This window comes from Pogona vitticeps, chromosome 6 (assembly GCF_051106095.1).
Source record: "Pogona vitticeps strain Pit_001003342236 chromosome 6, PviZW2.1, whole genome shotgun sequence".
In the NCBI taxonomy this organism is placed as follows: domain Eukaryota; kingdom Metazoa; phylum Chordata; class Lepidosauria; order Squamata; family Agamidae; genus Pogona; species Pogona vitticeps.
The window spans coordinates 68,530,738-68,556,267 of record NC_135788.1 but is presented as its reverse complement, the minus strand read 5'-3'; the positions used below and the strand labels follow the sequence as shown (position 1 = coordinate 68,556,267).

The window sequence follows — 25,530 nt, the reverse complement described above, 5'->3', positions numbered from 1 at the left end:
GTAACTTTCCAACCTGCAAATCAAAAGTATGCTGTTTAATTTGCAATATATTTGTTGCATGTTGCAGGACTTGCGAGTACAGATGGGCACAAACCACTGGTTCAGCGGTTCGTGCTGGTTGATTTCTAGGCTGAACAAGTGTTTGGCACCTCAAAGCCCCGCCTCCTCTGGCTGGCACCCCCTTAAAAGCTCCTCCAGGTGCTGCTTCTGAGGAGATGCCCACCAGAAGAAGCAGGGTTTTGAAGAGGCATACACTTGTTCAGCAGAGAAATGAACTGGCATATATATGCCAGTTCATTTCTCTGCTGAACAAGTGTATGCCTCTTCAAAGATATATAAAGAGCCTCGTGGCACTCTTAATTTGTGAAATTTGCATAATTTTACTTCTCCTATTTTGCTTGTGTTGTAGTTTGTAAATGCCATTAAAGGTTTCAGAACAGAACAGAGTTATATTAAGGCATGAGGAAAAAATACAAAATTGAGGTTTATATCCACGTAGCAAGCTGTGCACTGTGTACCATCCAGTAGACACTCAGGTCAAGTAGTTCAAGAAGCATGCTCAAGTTATATGTTCTATGGAGTAACAAGGACCTATCAATGAAGTAGAAAATTATCCCTGATATAAAATAAAGTCATTCTCTTTCAGTTTGAGTGGCAAATTATTCCATTTTATGGGAAGTATCATTTCTGCTCTAATATCCACCTTATCATAATGATGCTTCCTATTCAGTTGTCTGCTTTCAGAGGATACAATATGAGGCATAGAAGGTCAACTGATTTCCAAGTAGATTTTGAAGATTGCTGGTACACGTTTACTGAATTTGTATTTCTTGATTAGCTTTGTATGTGTTGAGACCCTACTACAAAAGAATTGTTTTATTTAAGAATTAGTAAAATGTAGTATTGAAGCCCTGTTAATTTTCCAGAATGATTTTTACCTCTATAAGAGAGAGGCTTTACAGTATAAGCTACTCTATGTTTGCATAAATAAAATTGTCATTGTAATAGATACCACAACATTTGTTCTGGAGCAGCAGAGTATTACATTCACAACAGAAAGAAGGGAACATACAGGATTAAGGTTATTGCATAGGTAATTGAATTTGGCCCCTCATTCTGGGTGGTACAGTATTTATTTTTTGAATATTTATTTATTTATTGGAAAAAGTCCATGTATAACCAAAGTTGTGCTGCTCAAACCTGTGCAGTTCAAGGGAGAAGTGTATTATATAATAAGGTGGGAAATTAAGCAGGTAGACAATTTTTCCTGCCTCTTTTCCAGCCCCTCTTTCTTATCCATAGACTAGCACATCATTTCTTGTGCCACGCAAGTCAAATCACTCAAAGTGGATCTTATGAACTGAAGCACTCCACAGGGCTTGCAATAACTGTCTGAGGTACACATGAAGGAACTGTTAATGCAAAAAGTTTACAGTAGTAGTTTCAACACTGGTAACAGCCCTAAACAGTTAGATGTGGAAGTAGAAGGCGCTTCATGCATCTGAAAGCTTCATACAAAGCTCTCAGCATGGCACCACGGCTGCTGCATGGACCTTTTCCCCACCTCTTGAGCTGACTGGGCCACTTACCTGTCATCGCATATCACTGGGGTTCTTCTGCACCGATGGTACATCAGTCCAGGCAGAAGCTAGGGCTGCCTGTCCCCGCCTCCTCATGCAGGTGACCACTCATTGGCTCTGCAGAGAGAATCCCCATCCCACTTCCTCAGAGGAGTGGTTGGCTGCCTGAGGAGGTAGGGACAGGCAGCCTGTGCTCCTGCCTAGTTTAGCATGCTGTCAGAGCAGAAAGACTCTTTCGATGTGTGATGACAGGTAAGTGCCCAGCCAGCCCAGTTGGTGGGGAGAAGATCTGCACAGCAGCTGTGGTACTGCACTGACAGTTTCGTATGAAGTTTTCAGGAGCACGAAGCACTCTTCTGTACTTGGAATCCCTGTGTAGACCTCAGTCCTGTGCATAGAATCATAGAATAGTGAAGTTGGAAGGGGCCTATAAGACCATCAGACCCACCCCCTGCTCAATGCAGGAATGCAAATCAAAGGATATCTGCCAGGTGGTTGTCTAAGTTTTTCTTGAATGCCTCCAGTATTGGAGTACTCACCACCTCTTGAGGTAATTGGTTCCACTGTCATACTGCTCTAACAGTTAGGAAGTTTTCCCTGACATTCAGGTGAAATCTAGTTTCGTGTAACTTGAGCCCATTGTTGCATGTCCTGGACTCAGTTTGGAGTTGACTTGATGGCACATAATCAATTATTGCTGGCTTTAATGCCGGAGTCCTGTAGGCAGTTCGTATTGTTCTGCCAACTCCTGCGACGTCGCTGGAACCACTTGTATTGGCTCTTGCCTCTCCATTGGACTATTTCAGTGACGTGGAGAGGGGGGATTTACTGCTTGGGTAACAGCCTATCCTCCATATTATTCTACCCAGGCTTCGTGCTCTGGAGAGGACACTCCAGCTTTGCATACAGTGTTGAAATAACACAGGAATTAGCAGTTACTGGTTATAAGTCTTGCTCGATTGGCGTAGAGCATGATGCCAGGGGCTACTTCTGATGGTGGGAGAGTGAAAAGGAGATCAATAACCCTGCACCATGCAACAATCAGAAGAAAACATCTGCCTTAAAGTTGGGTACCTGGAATGTTCGGACAATGACCCCTGGCTTTTCTGACAACCTGCAGGAAATAGACGACGTGCGCAAGACAGCTGTCATCGACATCGAACTAAGTAGGCTGCGGATGGACATTGTTGCCTTGCAAGAGACAAGATTGCCAGACATGGGATCTGTCAAAGAAAAAAACTTCTCATTCTTCTGGCAGGGAAAACCATTGAACGAGACCAGGGAATATGGTGTTGGCTTTGCGGTCAGAAATACTCTGCTGAGATCCATTGTTCCACCTACTGCAGGGAGTGAAAGAATCCTGTCTCTGCAGCTCCACTCATCAGCGGGACTGGTCACCCTCATCAGTGCATATGCACCAACACTGTCATCCACAACAGAAGCCAAAGACAAATTCTATGACGATTTGGCGGCTACTATCAAAAAAGTCCCTGAGAGAGAGCCGCTGTTCATTCTCAGAGACTTCAACACTAGAGTTGGTGCTGATCACAACTCTTGGCCCACCTGTCTAGGCTGTTTTGGCATTGGGAAGATGAATGAAAATGGCCAACGCTTGCTGGAGTTTTGCTGTTATTATGGTCTTTGTGTCACCAACACGTTCTTTAATACAAAGCCTCAACACAGAGTTTCCTGGAAACATCCAAGATCGAAGCATTGGCATCAGCTTGACTTGATCCTCACTAGACGTTCTAGCCTATCTAGTATTACGATCACACGCAGCTACCAGAGTGCTGATTGTGACACTGATCACTCCCTGGTGTGTAGCAGAATAAAACTGCGAACAAAGAGATTGTATCACACTAAAAAGGAAGGAGGACCACGTATAGACATCAACAAGATCCGCAATCAAAGAAAAGTGGAAGAATTTGCCCAGGCGCTTCAGGAAACTCTTCCAGGCCCGGCTAATGCAAATGCACCTGAACGATGGGAACACTTCAAGAATGCTGTTTATAACACTGCCTTGTCCACATTTGGTAAGAAGACCAAAAAAACGGCTGACTGATTCGAAGCCCATTCGGAGGAGCTGATTCCAGCCATTGAGGATAAGAAGACAGCATACAAAGCCTGTCCTAGTGAGTACAACTTGCAGGCTCTTCGAGCTGCTCGTAGACAAGTCCAACAGACTGCCAGGAGATGTTCCAACAATTATTGGCTCCAGCTCTGCTCCCAGATACAGATAGCAGCGGACACAGGTAACATCAAGGGAATGTACGACGGTATCAAGCAGGCTTTAGGTCCAATACAGAACAAATCTGCTCTCTTGAAGTCTACTACAGGCGTGATCATCCAGGACCAAGCACAGCAGATGGAACGCTGGGTGCAGCACTACTCTGAGCTATATTCTAGAGAGAATGTAGTAACGGAAGAGGCATTAAATAATATTGAGTGCCTGCCTATCTTGGAAGAGCTGGACAGTGAACCAACTTTAGCAGAAATAAAAGCGGCCTTGGATTCCCTTGCCTCTGGCAAGGCACCTGGAAAGGACAACATCCCCGTTGAGGTTTTGAAGTGTTGTAAAGAGATCATCATCACTGAGCTGTATGAAGTCTTTTGTCTTTGCTGGAGAGAAGGTGGAGTACCACAGGACATGAAGGATGCAAACATCGTCACACTGTATAAGAACAAAGGCGACGGGGTGACTGCAATAACTACCGTGGTATCTCTCTTCTCAGTGTTGTAGGGAAGCTGCTGGCCCGTATTGTGCTGAAGAGACTCCAGGTGCTTGCAGACAGAGTCTATCCAGAATCACAGTGTGGATTCCGAGCTAATAGATCCACCACCGACATGGTATTTTCCCTCAGACAGTTGCAGGAGAAATGCAGGGAACAACAACAGCCACTCTTTGTGGCCTTTATAGATCTCACAAAGGCCTTTGACTTGGTTAGCAGGGATGGACTCTTTAAAATACTTCCCAAGATTGGATGTCCACCTCAACTCCTTAATATCATCAGGTCCTTTCATGAGGAAATGAAGGGCACTGTAGTTTTTGATGGCTCAACATCAGATCCCTTTGACATCCGAAGCGGAGTAAAACAAGGCTGTGTCCTTGCGCCAACCCTGTTTGGGATCTTCTTTGCTGTCATGCTGAAGCAGGCCTTTGGAACTGCAATAGAAGGTGTCTATCTCCGGACTAGATCAGATGGAAAGCTCTTTAATCTCACTAGATTGAGAGCGAAGACCAAAGTCCAGCTGAAATGCATGCGGGACTTCCTCTTTGCTGATGATGCAGCCATTGTTGCCCACTCTGCTGAAGACCTCCAACAACTCATAAATCTCTTTAGCAAGGCCTGCCAAGACTTTGGACTAACTATCAGCCTGAAGAAAACATGTGCCAGGGCGTGGACTCACCTCCCTCTATTACTATCTCCATGCAAGAACTGGACGTTGTTCATGAATTTGTGTACCTTGGCTCAACAATCTCTGACACACTCTCCCTAGATGTCGAGCTGGATACATGCATTGGGAAAGCAGCTACCATGTTCTCTAGACTCACAAAGAGAGTATAGCTTAATAAGAAGTTGACGGCATACACCAAAATCCAGGTCTATAGAGCCTGTGTCCTGAGCACTCTCCTGTACTGCAGCGAGTCCTGGACCCTTTGTGCACGGCAGGAGAGGAAGCTGAACACCTTCCATATGCGTTGTCTCCAACGCATTTTTGGTATCACCTGGCAGGACAAAGTTCCAAATATAGTAGTCCTAGAACGAGCTGGAATTTTCAGCATGTATTCAATATTGAAACAGCGCCGTCTTCGTTGGCTTGGGCACGTCGCGAGAATGGCTGATGGTCGAATTCCAAAAGATCTCCTGTATGGAGAATTAGTGCAGGGAAGCCGCCCCCGAGGGAGACCACAGCTGCGTTACAAGGACATCTGCAAGCGGGATCTGAAGGCCTTAGGAATGGACCTCAACAGATGGGAAACCTTGACGTCTGAGCGTTCAGCCTGGAGGCAGGCGGTGCATCATGGCCTCTCCCAATTTGAAGAGACACTTGTACAGCAGACCGAGGCAAAGAGGCAGTCCCGAAACAAACAAAACCAGGGAGCTGGACAGGGGATAGATTGTATTTGTCTTCAATGTGGAAGAGATTGTCACTCTCGAATTGGCCTGCTCAGCCACACGAGACACTGTTCCAAGACCTCCATACAGAGCACGATACCATAGTCTCTCGAGACTGAAGGATGCCTACACAATAATGTTTACAAACAATAAATATTTTGTGCTCCTGAATTTTTTGCTTGTGGTTTAACTTCATCTTAATAACAGACTGTGTTGTTTAGAGCTTTTGAATTGAAGCATGTCTTTATTGAGCTGTTGGTGGAAGTTAGAAGAGATAAATTTAGAGATTTGGTTAGTTAGAAGTGTAATTGATCCACACTGTTTGTATGTACTTGCTCTGTAGCAAGGGTTATTAATCTTTCTCATATAGGCCAATATCCTATTGCTTAGTGTAGTAAATTACAATAGTGTAGGCCTATTGAATCTGTGTAGGTTTGGTGAGACAGCTGTGTAAGATATATTAAAGTAGGTCACAACTAAAGTAGACCTATTTGAATTAATGGAAGTTATTGGAAGATTCTCCAAATCCTCACCAATTCCATGGGCATTACTCTACTGTAATTTACTTTGCCAAGCAACAGGATTTTGGCCTTTGTATCCCATCAATAACTGTGTAAAAGAATTTGAATCTCACCTCTTCTGACAAGGATATGTATATGTTTAGAGCCATTCTTTTATGGCTCTCTCTATATATTCATTTACAGTTACATTGGTAAGCATAGAGAACCAGGGATTAGGAGGAAAAAGTTACTAATAGTCTGCCAGAATTTCACAGATGGATAATGTATGACAGCCAGGGTCAATAGAAGACAGAAAATGAACTAGCAAGAAGGCATGGGTATTTAGGGCTTGTGTGTACAGGTTAGATTTTCAGTACATCTAAAAATAATAAAGTTTATCTAAAAAGATCCTATTTAATAATATTCACTTATTTCTCATCTTTTTTGGGATTTACACTTTAAGGAAGGAGTTTTTTTTATTATTATTGTATATACTCAAGTATAAGCCTAGTTTTTCAGCACAATTGTTTTTGCTGAAAAAGCACCCTTCTCAGCTCATACTTGAGTCAGTGTCAAAATTGCATGTTCTCCCCTGCAGTGCGGGTGTTCTTCAGACTTGAAAAAACATACAGAAAATTCCAGAAAGTAAATAAATCAAGAAATGAGCAGAGGGGAGGGTTCTCCCAAAAAACGATGGGCAGGGGGCTCATCTACGGGCACCTACAGCCTCTGTGGGTGGTCCGATGACCCGGGTTAGGTACACTGCATTTCTGGTTCCTGGACATTCCCATCCTCCTCCTCCTCCTGCGTATTCTATGTACCCACCTTCCTCCTCCCACCTTCGTCCTTCATCTCCCTCCATCTTGTTACGCAGCAGTAGAGCAGTAGATAAGTGCAGCATCCGGTATGAGTCCTCCCTCCGCAGGCAGTGAAGTGTGTCTCGCAGCTCAGAAGGGCAGTATCTTCAAAAACATTTAACCTACTGATGCCTCAGTTAATGTAATTTTATTGGTATCTATTTTTATTTTTGAAATTTACCAGTAGCTGCTGCATTTTCCACCCTTGGCTTATTCTCAAGTCAATAAGTTTTCCCAGTTTTTGTGGTAAAATTGGGTGCCTCCGCTTATATTTGGGTCGGCTTATACTTGAGTATATACGGTAGTTACTTAAAAATGAAATAAATTTTGTGGGAAATGTCCCTTACCTACACTTTTGATGAGCTAAGTTTGTTTATATAGCACTCACAATCTAATATAGTCTAGTATATGTTCGATTGAATTTGACCCCTTCAGTAAATACTTACATGTATTGTTTTAATAGAGATTATTCTGTTTTTTTGTTTTCCTTTTGTTTGGTTATGTTAGGTTTCATCTGTTAGTGAATTTGAAGTTGTGGGCAGTGTTATTTGACTGACTTATACGAGGCAGAGGGAGAGGGAGAGGGAGAGGGGTGAAATAAGGAAAGCTTTATGGAGGAATCTGTGCAATGCAGTTTTTTTTTTGTGTGTGTGTGTGTGTGTATTTTTGCTTATTATGAATAGACTTCAGAAATTTATTCTAAACTTAGAAGAAGAAGCCTTGTTTTCTTATCATATATGTAGATGATTTTGTTATTGTTTAGTCATTAAGTCGTGTCCGACTCTTCGTGACCCCACGGACCAGAGCACGCCAGGCCCTCCTGTCTTCCACTGCCTCCCGGAGTTGGGTCAAATTCATGTTGGTAGCTTCGGTGACACTGTCCAGCTATCTCGTCCTCTGTCGTCCCCTTCTCTTGCCTTCACACTTTCCTAACATCAGAGTCTTTTCCAGGGAGTCTTCTCTTCTCATGAGATGGACAAAATATTGGAGCCTCAGCTTCAGAATCTGTCCTTCCAGTGAGCTGTGGATGATACTAAGCAGTTGAAGGATCATAACGCTTTAGTGATTTCTGAGAGTTGCCCATTATGCCAAAGATTGGTTTATGTTTTGTTTTTGTTTTGATTTTCATTTTTTTGGGAGAACCTTCCCCTCTGCTCATTTCTTGATTTATTTACTTTCTGGAATTTTCTGTATGTTTTTTCAAGAAATAGATCTACAGTGGGATTGTTTATGTGTTCTGCTCTTAGAAATTAGTTGACTGATTGCTGGATTTCGTGCACTGCTGGTGTAGCCATTCATATAACATAGCATATCTGTTTGAAGGTTGAGTTCTCCTATCCTCCGCTGATCCCAGGAGAAGGTCACGACAGTCACAGTTTGCCAGATGAATGGAAATACCTTCCTTTTCTAGCTTTGCCAGATGGTGCTCACAACTATCAAGAAGGTAAGATGTCATGGTCTCACTCGGTGCTATGTGTATTTTGTAAGTGGGCCTCATAGGCAAGGTATTTGGTGAAAAGTTACACACCCCAAGAATCTTAAAGCCAATGTTACTTTAATTGCATACTAGCAATGAAACCTTTTTAAAAAAATAATCTGTTTGTTGGGAGGAGGGGGCATAGTGTGTGGGGAGGAAACAATTAGCCATTCCTTCTCTGCCTGTGATCTTGGTAAAAATCCTCCTCCCACCTCCCTTTTGCTTCAGGAAAACACCCATTGGTGCCAGTGGTACTTTTTTTCTTAACACTAACTTGCTCCTGATTCAAAAGGGATGTTTAACTTGGCTCTCAATGTAATTGGTATATATATAATTATTGCTCCTATGACTGCTCAAATTTAGCATAGTGGAATAAATTCTATTAGATAAAAAGTACAGGCAAATTTGGTACAGGCAGTATGGCTGCATATTAACTTGTTGATGTTTACCTGTTATGGGAAACAGCTCTAAATGTCAAAGAACAAAAGTCACACTGCAACTGCTGGTAATTCTGTTACTGTGGCAACAGACCATTAGTCATTAATGATTAGCACCAGTTTTGGTAAAAGTAAGAGTACTTGTTGCAAAGCTATCATAACAACAAAACAATCAGACCTTTTTCATTGAGAACATTTACTTGTGCATAAGCGTGATTTCTTTCTTTTTGGTAGGGAAAGAGAGGCAGATTGTGTGAGACAGAGGTAATAGCCTCTTTACTGTTCTCATGAGCTCTTCAGGTCCTTATTTTGGTGGGAGAAGGGCAGAGTATGTCATACAGCCTATCCTAGGTTCCCTAAGCTAGTTACTGCCTCAGTTATGTGGAGATCACAGGTCTAAATGCATTTGCCAGAACAGATCCATTGAGTTATGGGAACATGGTAAGTTAACAATTATTCAGTGGGTCTACTGTGGAGAGGAGGTGCCATCATGTTCTTAAGCTCAGGTGCAAAATTTGTTGGTCTGGCTCTGGCTACTGTAGCACAAGAGTGGGCAAAGTGTAGTGCTCCAGATGTTGCTGTGCTACAGCTGCCATCAGCATTAGCTAGCACAACCTGTGATGAGGAATGGCAGGAGCTGCAATCAGATACCCAAGAGTACTTCACGTTGTCCACTTGTAGTATAATTCAGATGTTCCTGGGAAGCACATACTCTCTTCATGTAAATATGTTTGCCATTCAAGCTATTTGCTTGATGCTTTGTGTTAATGACACCGACATTTCTGTCCAACCTCAAGTCAACTATGAAAACCTTTTTAAATGACTGCTAAACATTATGGCCTAAAGGGACGTGGTGGCGCTGTGGGCTAAACCACAGAAGCCTGTGCTGCAGGGTCAGAAGACCAAGCAGTCGTAAGATCGAATCCACATGACGGAGTGAGCACCCGTTGCTTTGTCCCAGCTCCCGCCAACCTAGCGGTTCTAAAGCATGCAAATGCAAGTAGATCAATAGGGACCACCTCGGTGGGAAGATAACAGCGTTCCGTGTCTAAGTCGCACTGGCCATGTGACCAAAGAAGATTGTCTTTGGACAAAAAACGCTGGCTCTATGGCTTGGAAACAGGGATGAAGCACCTCCCCCTAGAGTCAAACATGACTGGACAAAAATTGTCAAGGGGAACCTTTACCTTTACCTAAACATTATGGCCAGTATCCTGCTCTGTATTTATGTGTGAGTAGAACTCCAGTTGTGGAAACTGCTGTGGCAATCTGATAAATTCTCACTTTGTGTGATCAAGCACATGGTCCGTACCTAATCAGATCACTGCAGCAGGATCCAGTAATGGAGTTATGTGCCCGTAAATATTAACAGAACACTAGTCTGTATGTTTAGAACATCGCTGAGTTTCCTAAAGGCTAGTTTGAGATGTAGGCATCATAGTTGAAGATGCCAGATATGGCCTAGCATCTTGTTTTGTACTTCTGACAGTGAAGAGTCTGACAATCTCTTAGCTAATTAGATATGTAGCTAATTGGACTCTGCCCAGTTAGCTGTGTTGTTATTATAGATTGGAACCCCAAGTTATTTAAAAAACTAATCGGTTTGCTGTCCAAAATCTGTGAGGGTAGAAAATATTGTCAGTTTGACTAGAATTAAAGTTTCACATTGGTGATAGCAGAAGACCGTAAAGTCATTTGTATAGAGGAGTCATGGGCTGGAGAGACCAAAATGACTGAAAATAGGTAGTAGACTTAGAACATGCTTGACTAAAGGGACAGAGGCAGAGTGAAGAAAAGAGTGGCTTCTGAAGAAACTTCACAGCTATATGAGGAGGATCTCTTATGTGGGGAGGAAGGCTTGTCAAGAGAGTAGCTAAAGGAAGGGGAATAAAGAAAGCTACACAAAAAATGCATGAGGACACTGTTGAAGTAATGAAGCTGGAAGAAGTCAACAGGAAAGAAGGATTAAGGCAAAACTGTGGTTGAGTCCTAATGACAGGAATAGCTACTTGTAACTGGCCAGAAGGAAATGAGGTGGGAACAAAGTGAGACAAATGCATGTTCACTTGTTATGTCTAGGACAGATTGCAGGCTGTCCACAGGGGTAGAGGAGAGTCTTCCATCATAGTGTATTTTGTTAATAACTGGTTATGAGGTGATAACCTGGAGAGAGCATAAAGGGCCAAGAAGCATTTATTGTGCTGAATTTCATGTGTTTATTCGAAATGAGTAGCTAATATTCAGGCAACAGATACTGAGTTCACTAAAATGGATGAAAGAACAGTAGCTGCAAATGGGGAAACTCTTAAGGGGGAAGAATCAGATTCTTCACTCCACTTGTTGGAGGTGTATCTCCACCACCATTACCACCACCATAGAATAATCAGTTGTTTGGGGGAAATTAATTTATTTGCCTGTGGTAGCAAAACAGGTTCAGCAAGGCCTGTTTCCTATTTCAGAACACCCATATGTGCCTATGTACTGCTGTCTATTGTTCCATGCCACAATGCTACAGCTTTTCTCAGTCTGTTTCATTAATTTGTGGTTTGTCCTTTTGAGTGGCAGCAAAAAGGGTAACACAACAGACAGATCAAACTTTGACATGATATTTTGTTAGTAAATATTGAGGTAGTCTTTTCTCTTTCAGACACTGTGTTTTTCCATTTGCCACCAAGAAGTGGAGATCGAAGCACAGTATATGGTGTTTCATGTTATAGGCAAATTGAAGCTAAGGTAATTATTTCTGGGTAATGTATACCAGGATGGTATAAATAGTTCAGTATAATCTGATGTTCCCTAGTATCATCACTTTGTATTAAATGGCTGGGAATAATGGGAGTTGCAGTGAGATAATGAAGTAACAAAAGAATTGAAAAATAAAATCAGTGGAAAAAATGTGTAACCATGTCAGGAAAATTCTAGACTTGAGTCCAAAAACATTGGATTCCTCTTCTGTTACTGTGTTTTTGTTCAAGTGTTTCCTTGTGGCAATGTTTTCTCTTTTTAAATTTTTTACTTGAATATCCTTCCTTGCCTTCTTTTTTACTTTTTCTTTTCTAAATAATACTTTTTATCTTGGATGAAGTTGTAAGCCTGCAGCCAAAGCCTGTTCCACTTTTTATTGGTACAGTGTCTAGTTGTTTATAAGTTTCCTCTTTTTATGGGAAGAACTCTAAATGAGTGTTTAGTTTTAAAAAAAATTAAAGGATGGTGAAATGTGTATTTTCTTTGTATCATCTTTCAAGGCACTAAAAGTACGGCAAGCAGACGTTACCCGAGAAACAGTACAGAAAAGTGTCTGTGTTCTAAGTCAACTGGTAAGAGACAGTAACATTCCTGCAAACAGTTTCTTTTCTAAGCTGCATGAATATAGACATCTGAAACAAAAGTATTATTTCCGAATGGCGTCTACAAGAAACAGAAAAATGTTATTGGTAAGCTCCTGAGATGAAAGCAGTTCAATGCAGTGCATTCCATAGCATGATTTTTCTGGGAAAAATAACCCTTTATGTCCAAAACGAACATAGATCCATAGCATTCCCATTGTTCAAAGCACGTTTCAGTCTTCTTTATTCTTGCAGTCTGGGAAGAATTCCATACCATTACATCACTGTACAGGTACAGGTATGGAAGTGAGATTATATAATGTCTTGCCTGACTCAGTGGTCCCAGTGAGAGTTCAGATTTAAGGAAATGAATCTTCTGGGCCTCTTGCTTACCGTTGCATTTTGGTTTAAATTTTAAATTCCTCCAAAGTGCAACGTTTCTGGAATATCTGGCAATCCCAAAATACTGCCAGGCATTTTCAATAGTCAGATTCAGCTGCCCCCCATCTGCAGTTTTAGAGGGAAGATATTATGATGTACCATATGGAAACCGATTATGCCCCTGTAGTGACAAAGAAATGGAAACTTTGTAGCATGTACTTTTCATATGCAGTTTTTACAGGGAGGACCTTACTAGACTTCTTAACCCTGTAATGAAAAATATCCCAGGCAGGACCCTGGATTGGTATCTAAAGTACCGGTATATGTTTTTCAGCTATGTCCATCTAATTTTAAACTGTTTTAATTCATTTTGAAAGGTATTTTTATCAGGTCTACAATAAAGATTGAATTTATTTATTTATTTAAAATATTTTTATTGTGCCTTTCTCCTTCATAAGAACCGGAGATGGCTTACAGTGAAAGACAATATTTGAAGTTGGAGACAATGGCTATAGAACAACAGTTAACAACATTAAAATATGATGTTTAAAAAACTATGAACAATGAATAAGGAGGCATCTTACTGAGGGAAGGCTTGCCTGAAGAGAAAGGTCTTTGCCTGGTTGCGGAAGGACAGCAAAGATGGGGCCACTCTAGCTTCCTGTGGGAGGGAGTTACAAAGTCTGGGAGAAGCAACAGAGAAGGCTCTCTCCTGTGTCCCTATCAGCCGCACCTGTGAAGATGACAAGACCAAGAGAAAGGCCTCTCCTGATTATCTTAACACCTGAGCCGGCTCATAATGAGAGATACAGTCTTTGAGAGAGCTTGGACCTAGGCCATTTAGGGCTTTCTAGGTTAAAAGCAGCACTTTAAATTGTACCCAGTAACTGACTGGCAGCCAGTGGAGCTGCTGTAACAAGGAGGTTATGTGATCCCTGTAACCAGCCCCAGTCAGCAATCTGGCTGCTGCATTTTGGACCCGTTGAAGTTTTCTGACACGTTCCATCGGCAACCCCACATAGAGAGAATTACAGTAATCCAGATGGGAAGTAACTACAGTATGTATCACAGTGGCCAGATCAGATCTCCTAAGAAAGCAACGTAGCTGGCACACTGCTTTTAATTGTGCAGATGCACTCCTGGCCACCACCAAGACCTGGGCATCCAGATTCAGGGATGAATGAATCCAGGAGCACCCTCATGCTGCACACCTGTTTTTTTCAATGGGAGTGTAATCCCATCCAGTACATGCTGTTTCCTTATTCCTTGATCTGCTGTTTGACTGACCAGGAGCACCTCTGTCTTGTCTGGATTAAGTTTCAATTTATTCACCCTCATCCAGTCCATTGCTGATACCAGGCACTAATCTAGAGCCTAAGGAGAGGTAGAGTTGAGTGTCAGCCACATATAGCAGACACTGAACCTCAAAACTCTGGATGATTGAAATGAATGTTATCATATGCATGAGCCTTGTGAACGAAATTAATGAAACAATTAATAATAATGATGTTCCATCAAGTCAGTGCTGGCTTATGATGACCATTTGTAGTGTTTTTTCAGTAAAGTGTACTCAGAATTGCTTTATTTGCATTTGCCATAATTTTACCAAAACTTTTAATAACTGTACACTACAAAAGAAACACAGGTCTGTAATTGGATAGGGACCAGTGCTCTGTTGAAGTCAGAATGGTACTGAGCAGAGAGATTGTTTGCCATAGACAGTTTTTATAAATGGATTGTTACAATGTATTTTTTTGAAGAATTTAGGGAGTAATCAGGAATGGCTGTACTACTAAGTTAAATGTTCCAGGCTGCTTTTCTTCCTTGAAGTAATAATGTGTTGTTGTTTTTCTTGCAAGCCTCTGTATGGGCTACTCCAGGCTAAACTGCAGCTCATTACACATGCCTATTTTGAAGAAAAAGACTTCTCACAAATTTCAATTCTTAAGGTAAATTTTCTTAGGACTTGGTAAAACATTACAAATAGTTGGAATATAATCAGTTAAACTAATATAAACTAATTCTGTGTAGGACACAGAGGATGGAAAATCTTCATTAATTTTTTGAAGTGAATGGAGAGGTCCTTGCAGAGAAAGAGATAGGTGCACTTACAGGCATCCAAGGTGAGGGTAGAAAGGTCGTACGTGTGCTTATGAGCAAAAAGTCCCAGGTTCAATTCCTAGCATCTCCAGGTAAGGGACAGAAAATCCTGTCTCAGATCCTAGAGAGGTGCTGCTGGCTAGTGGGTTAGATGCAGAATGCTGTGTGAACTGTATTATCCCACTAAAGAAAGAAGGCAATATTAGGACTTTTGCCCCCCTAAAAACCTCCCTGGGAGGTTAGATGCCATCCAAAAAGTGAGTGAGGTGGTGCTGTATGGTGAAAAATGGAAAGAAGGTGCATTGGGCATCGGGGAGCACTTGTTTGGTTCTGGTACTAACAGCTTCTGTTAGAGCCCCAGTGGGACTGTCACATAAATTTTCAGCAGGTGCTGTGTGGATAACTGGTCACCTAGAAATAGAGAGGTAGTACCAGGCAGAGCCTCAAGAACCACTAGAATGCCTGATGGCAGGGGAAGGGACCAGTGTGTGGATAGCAACAGCAAGGAGGCTGTTGTCACTTGTATTGTAGCCCCAAGGTGGGAGGAGAAGGAAGAGAGCACGGAGTTCCTGGGTGCAACAGGAGTGATATAGTTATCATTTCCAGACCAAAAGAGTAGGGGAAGAAGCATCCCGGATGGATTCCTATAACTATCCAGGAGACTTTAGAAATCATATCTTGAGACTGGCTGCATCTGAGCCCCAGCAGGGTAACCAAGAAGTCCAAGACTAGTTGAGATGGAGGATGATGTTTACAAGAAAGGGAGAATGCTAGAAGGGAAAGAGGGTGAAGGATATGCCCCCAAAGGTGAGTTTGAATCTGATGCCTTCGCTGATTGGGCAGAAGATTATTTATTCATTTATTTACAAGATTTTTTTAGCTGCACTATTACCAGTGGTCTATGAGCCAAAGGAGGCTGCACCATTTTACCTACTTACTTTTCAGTTCTCGTTCTGTCCCAACTTACTCACACTGCAACCCTGATTCTGTCTAGCTTATTCATGCCTTAGTACTGAATTTCTGTTACTTTACTAACTCTTTGGTCTTGAATCTGATCTTGGGGGTTAATATGTTGAGACCACCATCCCAATGGCACAACAAGGGTAACACTTGGTTTGTGTGTATGTGGATAAATACTTCTAGCACAAAAGAGAATTGTATTATGTGCATTTGTCTGTTATTCATGGAGGCTTCAAGATTCAATATATCCCTTCTCCTGGAGGGCGCAGAAAGTCTGACAAAAGATTTAGCAACAATTGCCATCCTTTCCCCACCCTCCTCATGCAGGGAGACTCTGCTTGTTCCTGCTTCCCTTTCCCAAAAGTAGGTAATGTTCCAGTTGACAAGGGACAACTCCAGGTGTATTCCAGTGTGTAGACAATACTGAGCATGATCTCACTCTTAATAAGGCACCTTTCTGTGTTTGTCAAAACATACCAGGCTCCTAATTCTTAATAATTAAATAAGTTTTGTTTCCACCCCACCCCCAAACAGTGCTCTGTTCTATTCTCCACTGCAAAAGTCTTTTCAGAGTAAGCCAGTTTTCAGACACAGTTGGTGGTATGACGCTCAAACATAAACATGTCTAAATTCCATTAATATTTGGTGCTACGTGTAAAAGTACTTCTTTAGATCCAAGCCCAAGCCCCCAGGAGTCTGTTGGGTTGGTGCTCATCTCTCCCAGTCTCTCATTTTAAAGTAAGGGCAAAACTCTTAGTAATACATTGACAGACCCTTATTATACAAAGAAGATGAAACATTTAGTTTATTTTCTTAAAATTAGCTTTATAACATGATTCTAATGCTTTGAAAATTTTGTGGTTCTCAGGAACTTTATGAGCATATGAATAGCTCACTGGGAGGAAACTCATTGGAAGGATCACAAGTTTATCTCGGTGAGTGACTTTGACTGAATGACATATAATTGCTCCATTTTCGCTTTCAAGAGCCTTGTGTATAAAGAATTATGCCAAGCCAGTGAACTTCAGTAATTCACTAATTATTATGATTATCTTTCCCTTCATTCAGATGCCTAGACAGTTGCATACCCTGAAATTTTCTTTTATGTAGGATTTTCCGGATTTCTGTTGGTTGATGGCTAGAGTTGCTCAGCTGTTTTCTCAAGATGGCATTTATTCAGAAACAATTGTTGGATTATTAAAGGTGTATTAACATGAGTAGGCCGTGAACATCGCTTTTTTTCTTTTTCTCTGTCTAATGGGAAAGGGCAACTATCATTGGTGCTTAAATTCCATATGTGTAATCCGTAAACCAAGTAAGCTGAACACTTCCCATTGCATGTAATTTTTTCTTAAAATAAAACAAAATCTTGTACTGCCAGCATATTTTCCAGATAGGAAACATCGTCTAACATCTATATCTGAAAGTCTCACAAAAAAAGAATAAGAAATGGGTTGCATTAAGATGTGCTAATTGTTTTGGTTTTCTTATTTTCAGGTCTGTCACCACGAGATCTTGTCCTTCAGTTTAGACATAAGGTATGTATATTCATGATATAGATATGAGTAGTGTAGATAGGTAACATGCTGTGTTTATACTACATCATTATGTAAAAAATAAAAATAATTTAAATGTTGCTGCAGTCTGTTTTGTAAAGTATGTATAATCTTTCCCATGGCTAAAGGCTATCCCATGCTTCCCACTTCACAGGTAGTTTCCTTCCTTCTCTATGGGAAGTGCAGATATAACGTCATCTGTGGTGGTTTAAGAGCAGCCTTCATGAGCTGACTTTAAAAATGATCAACACAGGGGCTTCTTCTCTATGCCTCCCATTTATGAGAAGTGTGGCAGGTGGCCACAGTGGACAAACCATTATCTTGAGGTGATGCCAAATTTGTGGAATGCCCTTTTGAGGGAGGTCCATCCTTGCTTACATTTTTGGTAGATACGAAAAGCTGCATCAATTCCATGTGTTTCACTCTGCTGAGACTGCTCAATTTCTAAAAAATTATTGTGCTGTGAGAGAGGTATGGATAATTTGCTTGGACTGATTCATGTCAGATAGCCAACTGAAATTTAATTCAGGCAAGGCAGAAATGCTCGTAGCTAGTAGGATCATTGATCCAGGAATAGATTATTGGGTTGATCTGGAACCCAATAACCTATATCCCTTGAAGAATCAGTCTCAGAGAACTCATATCATTCTTGGATATAGCAACTTAGTTGTGGTCAGGAGTGCCTTTGTTCAACAATTATGCTTTTACCTCAATTATGCCTATTTCTGTAAAAGGTGGATCTGACTGAGGTCACAGCATTTAATTGCTTTGAAACTATTTTACTGCAAAATGTTCTAGTATTGCTGCCTTTAAAGAGTAATCTGGAAGATTAAGCAACAGATTCTATAGTGAAGCATCCCACCATATTCAGTCCTTTGGAGCATGCACAGAACTCCTTTTTATAGAAAGAATTGCAACTTCATTGGCTATTGATCCCTTTCTAGGTTCAGTTCAAAGTGCAGACTGTTGTTCTCAGGTATTCAGAGGCTTGGGACTAATATTTTTAAAGGCTCTCTTGTTTCATTTGTTTCTGACCATCAGTGGCTGGAAGACCTTCTTGCATGACTAGGTTTCAAGAGGGAGGAGATTGACAAGAACACTAGAGAGTTCTCTATTGCAATGCCCATGTTAAAGAGCTCATCTGCCTTCAGAGGTCATCTGACTTTCTGTCAGGATTTTAACCCATTTAGTTATGCCTGGGTATTTCACTGTTAGTACTTGATATCTGCGGCTTTCAGTCTGTTCCACCATTCTGTTTCGTTGCTTCTTAGAATTTCTTATTTCTTTTAATTCTGCATGTGGTGGTGGGTGGGGTAAAAAAAGAAGCAAGGGAAAAATGTTTCTTTAAAAAAAACACACATATTGATAATTTTAAGTTTTTAGTGCTATTATAAAATGTTTATTTCTTATTGCCTTTTAGCCACACAATTTTAGCAGAAAAGCCAGTTAGAAATATAAAAAAATAAAAAAATGTTTAATTGGTTGGATCTGTATCGTGTACTTATGAAATATGAAATAAAATACTAGAAAAAAGATTGATGTGTGTACTGATTGTTGCTTTTCTTAAGATCTTATATTTTTTATTTTTAAGGTGTTGATTCTTTTTAAATTGATTCTTCTAGAGAAAAAGGTAAAATCCTTCCCCACCCCTCCCAGTGTGGCAGCAGAAAACTTGAGCTGGATTAATCAGTCATGTAATTTAATATAAAATGTATTAAGGATCTCTGTAGGTATAGTTGAGGTGCATAGCACCATGCAGGCCATTAGCTATTACCGAGGGTTCCCTATTCTGTTTGTCTTTTTACTGTTTTCATTAGCAGTACCTACCATTGCAAAGGTTGACAGAGTTTGCTAAAGGTGTGATGTGTCAATATCTACACAGAAATGCAAATGTACATAGGTGATTATAGCACAGTCTTTGGTTAGAAAACATGAAATATGCTTACAGAACAAAATAAGAGTCTGAGACAGAGAAAAGAGAATTATGCAAGCAATTATAGAAAGGGGATTGAGAAAAAGGTGCCTGCAGAATAAGAAGATAGCTGCATTTGGTTAATAAGAGTTGAGGCTTGTACTCTAGAAAGGTACTCCAGCAACTGGTAGCCTTTTCACTCGGTGTCTTTTGGCTTAGAGAGCTGTGGTAACTGTGCTTAGTTAAAAATAAATTGTAGAAAGGATCAGATGCTGCATTTTTCTTCTTTTCTTTTTCCCTTGCAGGTTCTGTTTTATACCTCTCCAGTGAATAGACTGGTGGGAACATTAATGACTGTCTTATCACTATTTCCTGGTAATTTGCAGTATGTTTATTTTTGTTAGTAAAGTTTTATAGACATTTTTCAAAGAGTTTCCAGTTGTAACATATCATATTCAACCCCCTTAACAGCCAACTTAAAATGTATCAATTACACAAACAAATATAAACAGCCAGAATGGAATTGGTATCATTACTTGATTTCACTGACTGAAATCCAGTAATAAGTCACAAAGTAGGCCCATTGAATTAATTGAACTTAGAGAGCACTGGACTCACCAAACCCCACTGATTCAGTGGAGCTACTCTATTTGTGACTTGCTCTTGGATTTCAACCACTTCGTTGAATGGAATTAAACAAATTTATAATATTGGACAAATTCGTGGAATTTAATTAGCCATAATAGCTAAGAATCTATTTTTAGATTTAGTATTGTGCTAAATAATAGGTGCTGGGGACAGTAGCTGTGAGAGGGCTATTGTTGTTATGGTCTGCTTTTATTTATTCATTTGTTTGCTTGTTTCCCCACCATACAAAACACATAGGCTGCATCAAAACACATTCAAAGCAGTAAGGTACAACAATCCATTTAAAAACCCTACTCAGGCATCCAGTCACTGACAGAAAGCCTGCTTGAAGATAAAGTCTTTGCCTGCTTGCAGAAGGACAGAAAAAATTACGCTCCTGTGGGAGGGAGTTCCAAAGTCTGGGAGCAGCAACAGAGAACGCCATCTCCCATGTATCCACTAAATGCACCTGTGAAGGTGGCGGGAATGAGAGGAAGGCTTTTCCTGATTATCTTAATGCTCGAGCAGGCTCATAAAAGGAAATGTAGTCCCAAGTTATTTAGGGCTTCATAAATTAGAACCAACACCTTGAATTGTGCCTGGAAATGGAGTGGCAGCCAGTGAATCTGCTGTAATTGGTTTATGTGATTCCCATAACAAGCCCTAGTTAGCAGTCTGGCTGCTGCATTTAAACTCACTGAAGTTCATTGACATGTTCCATAGGCAGAACCACATAAAGAGTATTACAGTAATCCAGCTGGGACGTAACTAAGGCATGTATCAGTGTGACCAGATCAAACCGCTCCAGGAATGGGTGCGGCTGGCATAACACAGTGGTGCCTTGGCTAATGAACGTAATTGGTTCCTTAACTCTGGTCGTAACTCGAAATGGTCGTAAGTCAAAGCACCATTTCCCATAGGAATGCACTGAAATGTAATTTATCCGTTCTGGCCAAGGAAAAAAATCACACAAAAAAAAACCACTGCAAGACCCATCGGAAACATGATTAATCCATTCTGGCCGAAGGGGGGGGGGGAAGAAAAGCAAACAAATCATGCAAAACCTTCAGAAATTCAAAAAGAGCAAAGCAGAAAGCAAACAAACCATTCAAGACCCACCGGGAATGCAAAAAAAGCAAAGCAGAAAGCAAACAAATTCTGCAAGACCCTTTGGAAATGAAAAAAAAAAAAGCAGAAAGCAAACAAACCATGCAAGACCCTTCGGAAATGCAAAAAAAGCAAATAAACTGCAAGACCCTTCGGAAATGCAAAAACAGCAAAGCAACCCCCCCCACACCTGTAAGACCCTTCAGAAATGGGGCAGGAAAACCAAAAAACAAACCCTGCTAGAGACCCATCAGAAATGGGGAAAAAAAACCCAAAAACAAACAAACCCTGCAAGACCCATCACAGAATAGAAATATAATCCCACCACCCAGCCCAAAACCACGCTACAAAGCCCACCCAGAATAGTTTTTAAAAAGTAAAAAGCAGCACCTTACCTTACCAGGCAGTCCGAAGCCTCCTCCAATCACACTCACTCTAACAGTTGGGGCAAAAGAGCTACAAAGAAGCAACACCACCAACAGTTAGCAACTTGAATTTGCTGCTTTTTTCTGATTGTAACTTGAAGCTCTGATCACAAGTAACAGCAAAATTTTGCAGCCGGAGCTGTTTGTAACTCGAAATGGTCGTATGTCGGGACCTTCGTAAGTTGAGGCACCACTGTAGTTTTAATTGTGCAAAGACACTCCTTTGTTGCTCTTGTTTAGTCATTTAGTAGTGTCTGACTCTTCATGACCCCATGGACCAGAGCACACCAGGCCCTCCTGTCTTCCACTGTCTCCCGGAGTTTGGTCAGATTCATGTTCGTAGCTTCAATGACAATGTCCAACCATCTCATCCTCTGTTGTCCCCTTCTCCTCTTTCCTTCACACTTTCCCAACATTAGGGTCTTTTCCAGGGAGTCTTCTCTTCTCATGAGATGGCCAAAGTATTGGAGCCTCAGCTTCAGGATTTGTCCTTCCAGTGAGCACTCAGGGTTGATTTCCTTTAGAATGGATAGGTTTGTTCTCCTTGCAGTCCAGGGGACTCTCAAGAGCCTCCTCCAGTACCACAATTCAAAAGCATCAATTCTTCGGCGCTCAGCATTCTTTATGGTCTAGCTCTCACTTCCATACATCACTACTGGAAAAACCGTAGCTTCGACTATGAGGACCTTTGTTGGCAAGGTAATGTCTCTGCTTTTAAGATGCTGTCTAGGTTTGTCATCGCTTTCTTCCCAAGAAGCAGGCGTCTTTTAATTTCATGGCTGCTGTCTCCATCTGCAATGATCATGGAGCCCAAGAAAGTGAAATCTGTCACTGCCTCCATATCGCCCCCTTCTATTTGCCAGGAGGTGATGGGACCAGTGGCCATGATCTTAGTTTTTTTTTATGTTGAGCTTCAGACCATTTTTGGCACTCTCCTCTTTCACCCTCATTAAAAGTTTCTTTAATTCCTCCTCATTTTCTGCCATCAGAGTGGTATCGTCTGCATATCTGAGGTTGTTGATATTCCTTCTGGCAGTCTTGATTCCGGCTTGGAATTCCTCCAGTCCAGACTTTCACATGATGTATTCTGCATATAAGTTAAATAAGTTGGGGACAATATACAGCCTTATCGTACTCCTTTCCCAATTTTGAACCAATCAGTTGTTCCTTATCCAGTTCTAACTGTTGCTTCCTGTCTCACGTAGAGGTTTCTCAGGAGATAGATAAGGTGATCAGGCACTCCCATTTCTTTAAGAACTTGCCATAGTTTGCTGTGGTCCACACAAAGGCTTTTGTGTAGTCAATGAAGCAGAAGTAGATGTTTTTCTGGAATTCTCTGGCTTTCTCCATAATCCAGCGCATGTTAGCAAATTTTTCTCTAGTTCCTCTGCCCCTTCGAAATCCAGTTTGTACTTCTGGGAGTACCTTGGAGGATTTTGAGCATAACATTGCTAGCATGTGAAATGAGTGCAATTGTATGGTAGTTGGAGCATTCTTTGGCACTGCCCTTCTTTGGGATTGAGATGTAGACTGATCTTTTCCAGTCCTCTGGCCACTACTGAGTTTTCCAAACTTGCTGGCATATTGAATGTAGCACCTTAACAGCATCATCTTTTAAGATTTTAAATAGTTTGACTGGAATGCCATCACCTCCACTGGGCTTGTTGTTAGCCATGCTTTCTAAGGCCCATTTGAGTTCACTCTCCAAGATGTCTGGCTCAAAGTCAGCAACCACACTATCTGCGTTGTCGGGACATCCAAATCTTTCTGGTATAATTCCTCTGTGTATTCTTGTCACCTCTTCTTGATGTCTTCTGCTTCTGTGAAGTCCCTACCACTTTTGTCCTTTATCATGTCCATCTTTGCACAAAATGTTCCTGAAATATCTCCAATTTTCTTGAACAGGTCTCTGGTTTTACTCTTTCTATTGTTTTCCTCTATTTCTTTGCACTGTTCATTTAAGAAGGCTCTCCTTGTCTCTCCTTGCTATTCTTTGGGAGTCTGCATTCAGTTTTCTGTAACTATCCCTATCTCCCTTGCATTTTGTTTCTCTTCTCTGCTATTTGTAAGGCCTCGTTGGACAGCCACTTTGCTTTCTTGCATTTCTTTGGGATGTTTTTTGTTGCTGCCTCCTGTACAATGTTATGAGCCTCCATCCATAGTTCTTCAGGCACTCTATCCAACAAATCGAGTTCCTTAAATCTGTTCTTTACTTCCACTGTGTATTCATAAGGGAATTTATTTAGATTATACCTGAGTAGCCCAGTGGTTTTTCTTACTTTCTTCAGTTTAAGCTTGAATTTTGCTATAAGAAGCTGATGATCAGAGCCACAATCAGCTCCAGGTCTTGTTTTTGCTGTCTGTATAGAGCTTCTCCATCTTTGGCTACAGAGAATATAATCAACCCGATTACAGTATTGCCCATCTGGTGATGTCCATGTGTAGAGTTGACTCTTGTGTTGTTGGAAAAGAGTGTTTGTGATGACCAGCTTGTTCTCTTGACGAAACATTTAGCCTTTGCCCTGCTTCATTTTGAACTCCAAGGCCAAACATACCTGTTGTTCCTTTTATCTCTTGACTCCCGACTTTAGTATTCCAATCCCCTAGAATGAGAAGAACATCTTTCTTTGGTGTCAGTTCTAGAAGGTGTTGTAAATCTTAAATTTCAGCCTCTTCAGCATTTGTGGTTGGTGCATAAACTTGGATTACTATGGTGTTGAAAGGTGGCCACCACCAAAACCTGGGCACCAAGGTCCGGAGATGAATTCATTGTGGAGTTAAGATGCTTAATTAAATCGATCTCTTGGTCAAGTGTAGCAGAGTGGATAAATTAAAAGTTTTTTTTTTTTAAAAATCAGATTGATTTAAATCTTGATTTAAAAATGATCTTTTAAAATTTAAATTGTGATTTAAATCGATTTGATTTAAATCAGTTTGTGTGTCTGTGAATTTCGTTGTATGGGTATACTGTGTATATACTTACAATGACAATTAATAATAATAATAATAATAATAATAATAATAATAATAATAATAATAATTATTATTATTATTATTATTATTATTATTATTATTATTATTATTATTATTATTATTATTATTATTATTATTATTATTATTATTATTATTCAGCCTGGCAGCAAAATCTTCATATGTTCAACTTCTGTTGTGTTTGGGTAACTGAGCAGAGAAACAGGATTAAGCTTACTTTCCTTTCCAAAACACGTATACATATAAATTATAAATTATTATTGGTTGTAGTTGGTTGGTTTTGCAATATATTTGTCTGTTGTATTGTTGTAAACCCACCCAGAGCAGCTAGTTTCCTAGATGGGTGGTATAAAAACCTAATACACGAGTAAACATATAAATTAATTATCTGAGTATTGAGGGTGACATGACCTGGCTTTCTACGTATAGTCTGAAGTGCTTTACCATGCTCTTCTTGGGATGCTCTGGGACCCAAATTATACAGCCTGCCTCACCTCACACAAGGCACAGTGGAGAATCAGTCTCTCCATATCTGCTCCAGCTCACTGAGTTATCTGGCCAGCTGGACATAAATATATCCTGACAAATGCAGTCAGTGGCTACACTATCTCTGTGCAATGAGCACTCATATGGAGAAGTTGTAAAAGCTTTCTGTACTCTTAATAGAACTTTCCAGCTATATTAACATTTGCTGTCTTTGCTGGGTATCAGTGATTCAGAAGAAGCAGGAATGATGGCAGAGATTTATGTGGAAACATATAGGGTCAAGAATAGCTATTCACTTTTGGTTCTCACTGAGGAAAAACACTGGCTGGAATCCTGTTACTTTGCATAGTAAAGCAGGCCTATTTGAATGAATGGAACTTATGGAAGAGTTGACTCACCAAATACCCACTGATTCAGTAAGACTACTATAGTGCAACTTATTATACTAACAGTATTTCAACCAATGTACCTTAAAAGACACTAAAAGATCACTTGTATGGGTATATTTTGAACAATGTAATTTATTCATTTAATATATATCCTACTTACCTGCTGAAAGTGGTGCTTAGAGTAGGTAATGATAATTAAATAAAAATAAATACACACTTATTAACAACAATAAAATAAGCCCACAAAACCCTGCTATCTGAAAACATTTTTTGACCTTATTTAGGCAAATATGAAGTTCCA

General features: G+C 40.6%; 1 protein-coding gene across 1 annotated transcript in view; it reads left to right on the top strand.

Moving 5' to 3' along the window:
- AVL9 (AVL9 cell migration associated) overlaps positions 1–25,530 on the top strand; it is a 46,458-nt gene that overhangs the window by 1,614 nt on the left and 19,314 nt on the right. The window contains exons 2-9 of the mRNA XM_073003792.2: positions 8,379–8,499; positions 11,617–11,702; positions 12,215–12,286; positions 14,536–14,625; positions 16,605–16,671; positions 17,234–17,274; positions 18,884–18,922; positions 19,510–19,579. Coding sequence (XP_072859893.2) covers positions 8,379–8,499; positions 11,617–11,702; positions 12,215–12,286; positions 14,536–14,625; positions 16,605–16,671; positions 17,234–17,274; positions 18,884–18,922; positions 19,510–19,579 — 586 coding nt within the window. The remainder of the gene's footprint in view (positions 1–8,378; positions 8,500–11,616; positions 11,703–12,214; positions 12,287–14,535; positions 14,626–16,604; positions 16,672–17,233; positions 17,275–18,883; positions 18,923–19,509; positions 19,580–25,530) is intronic.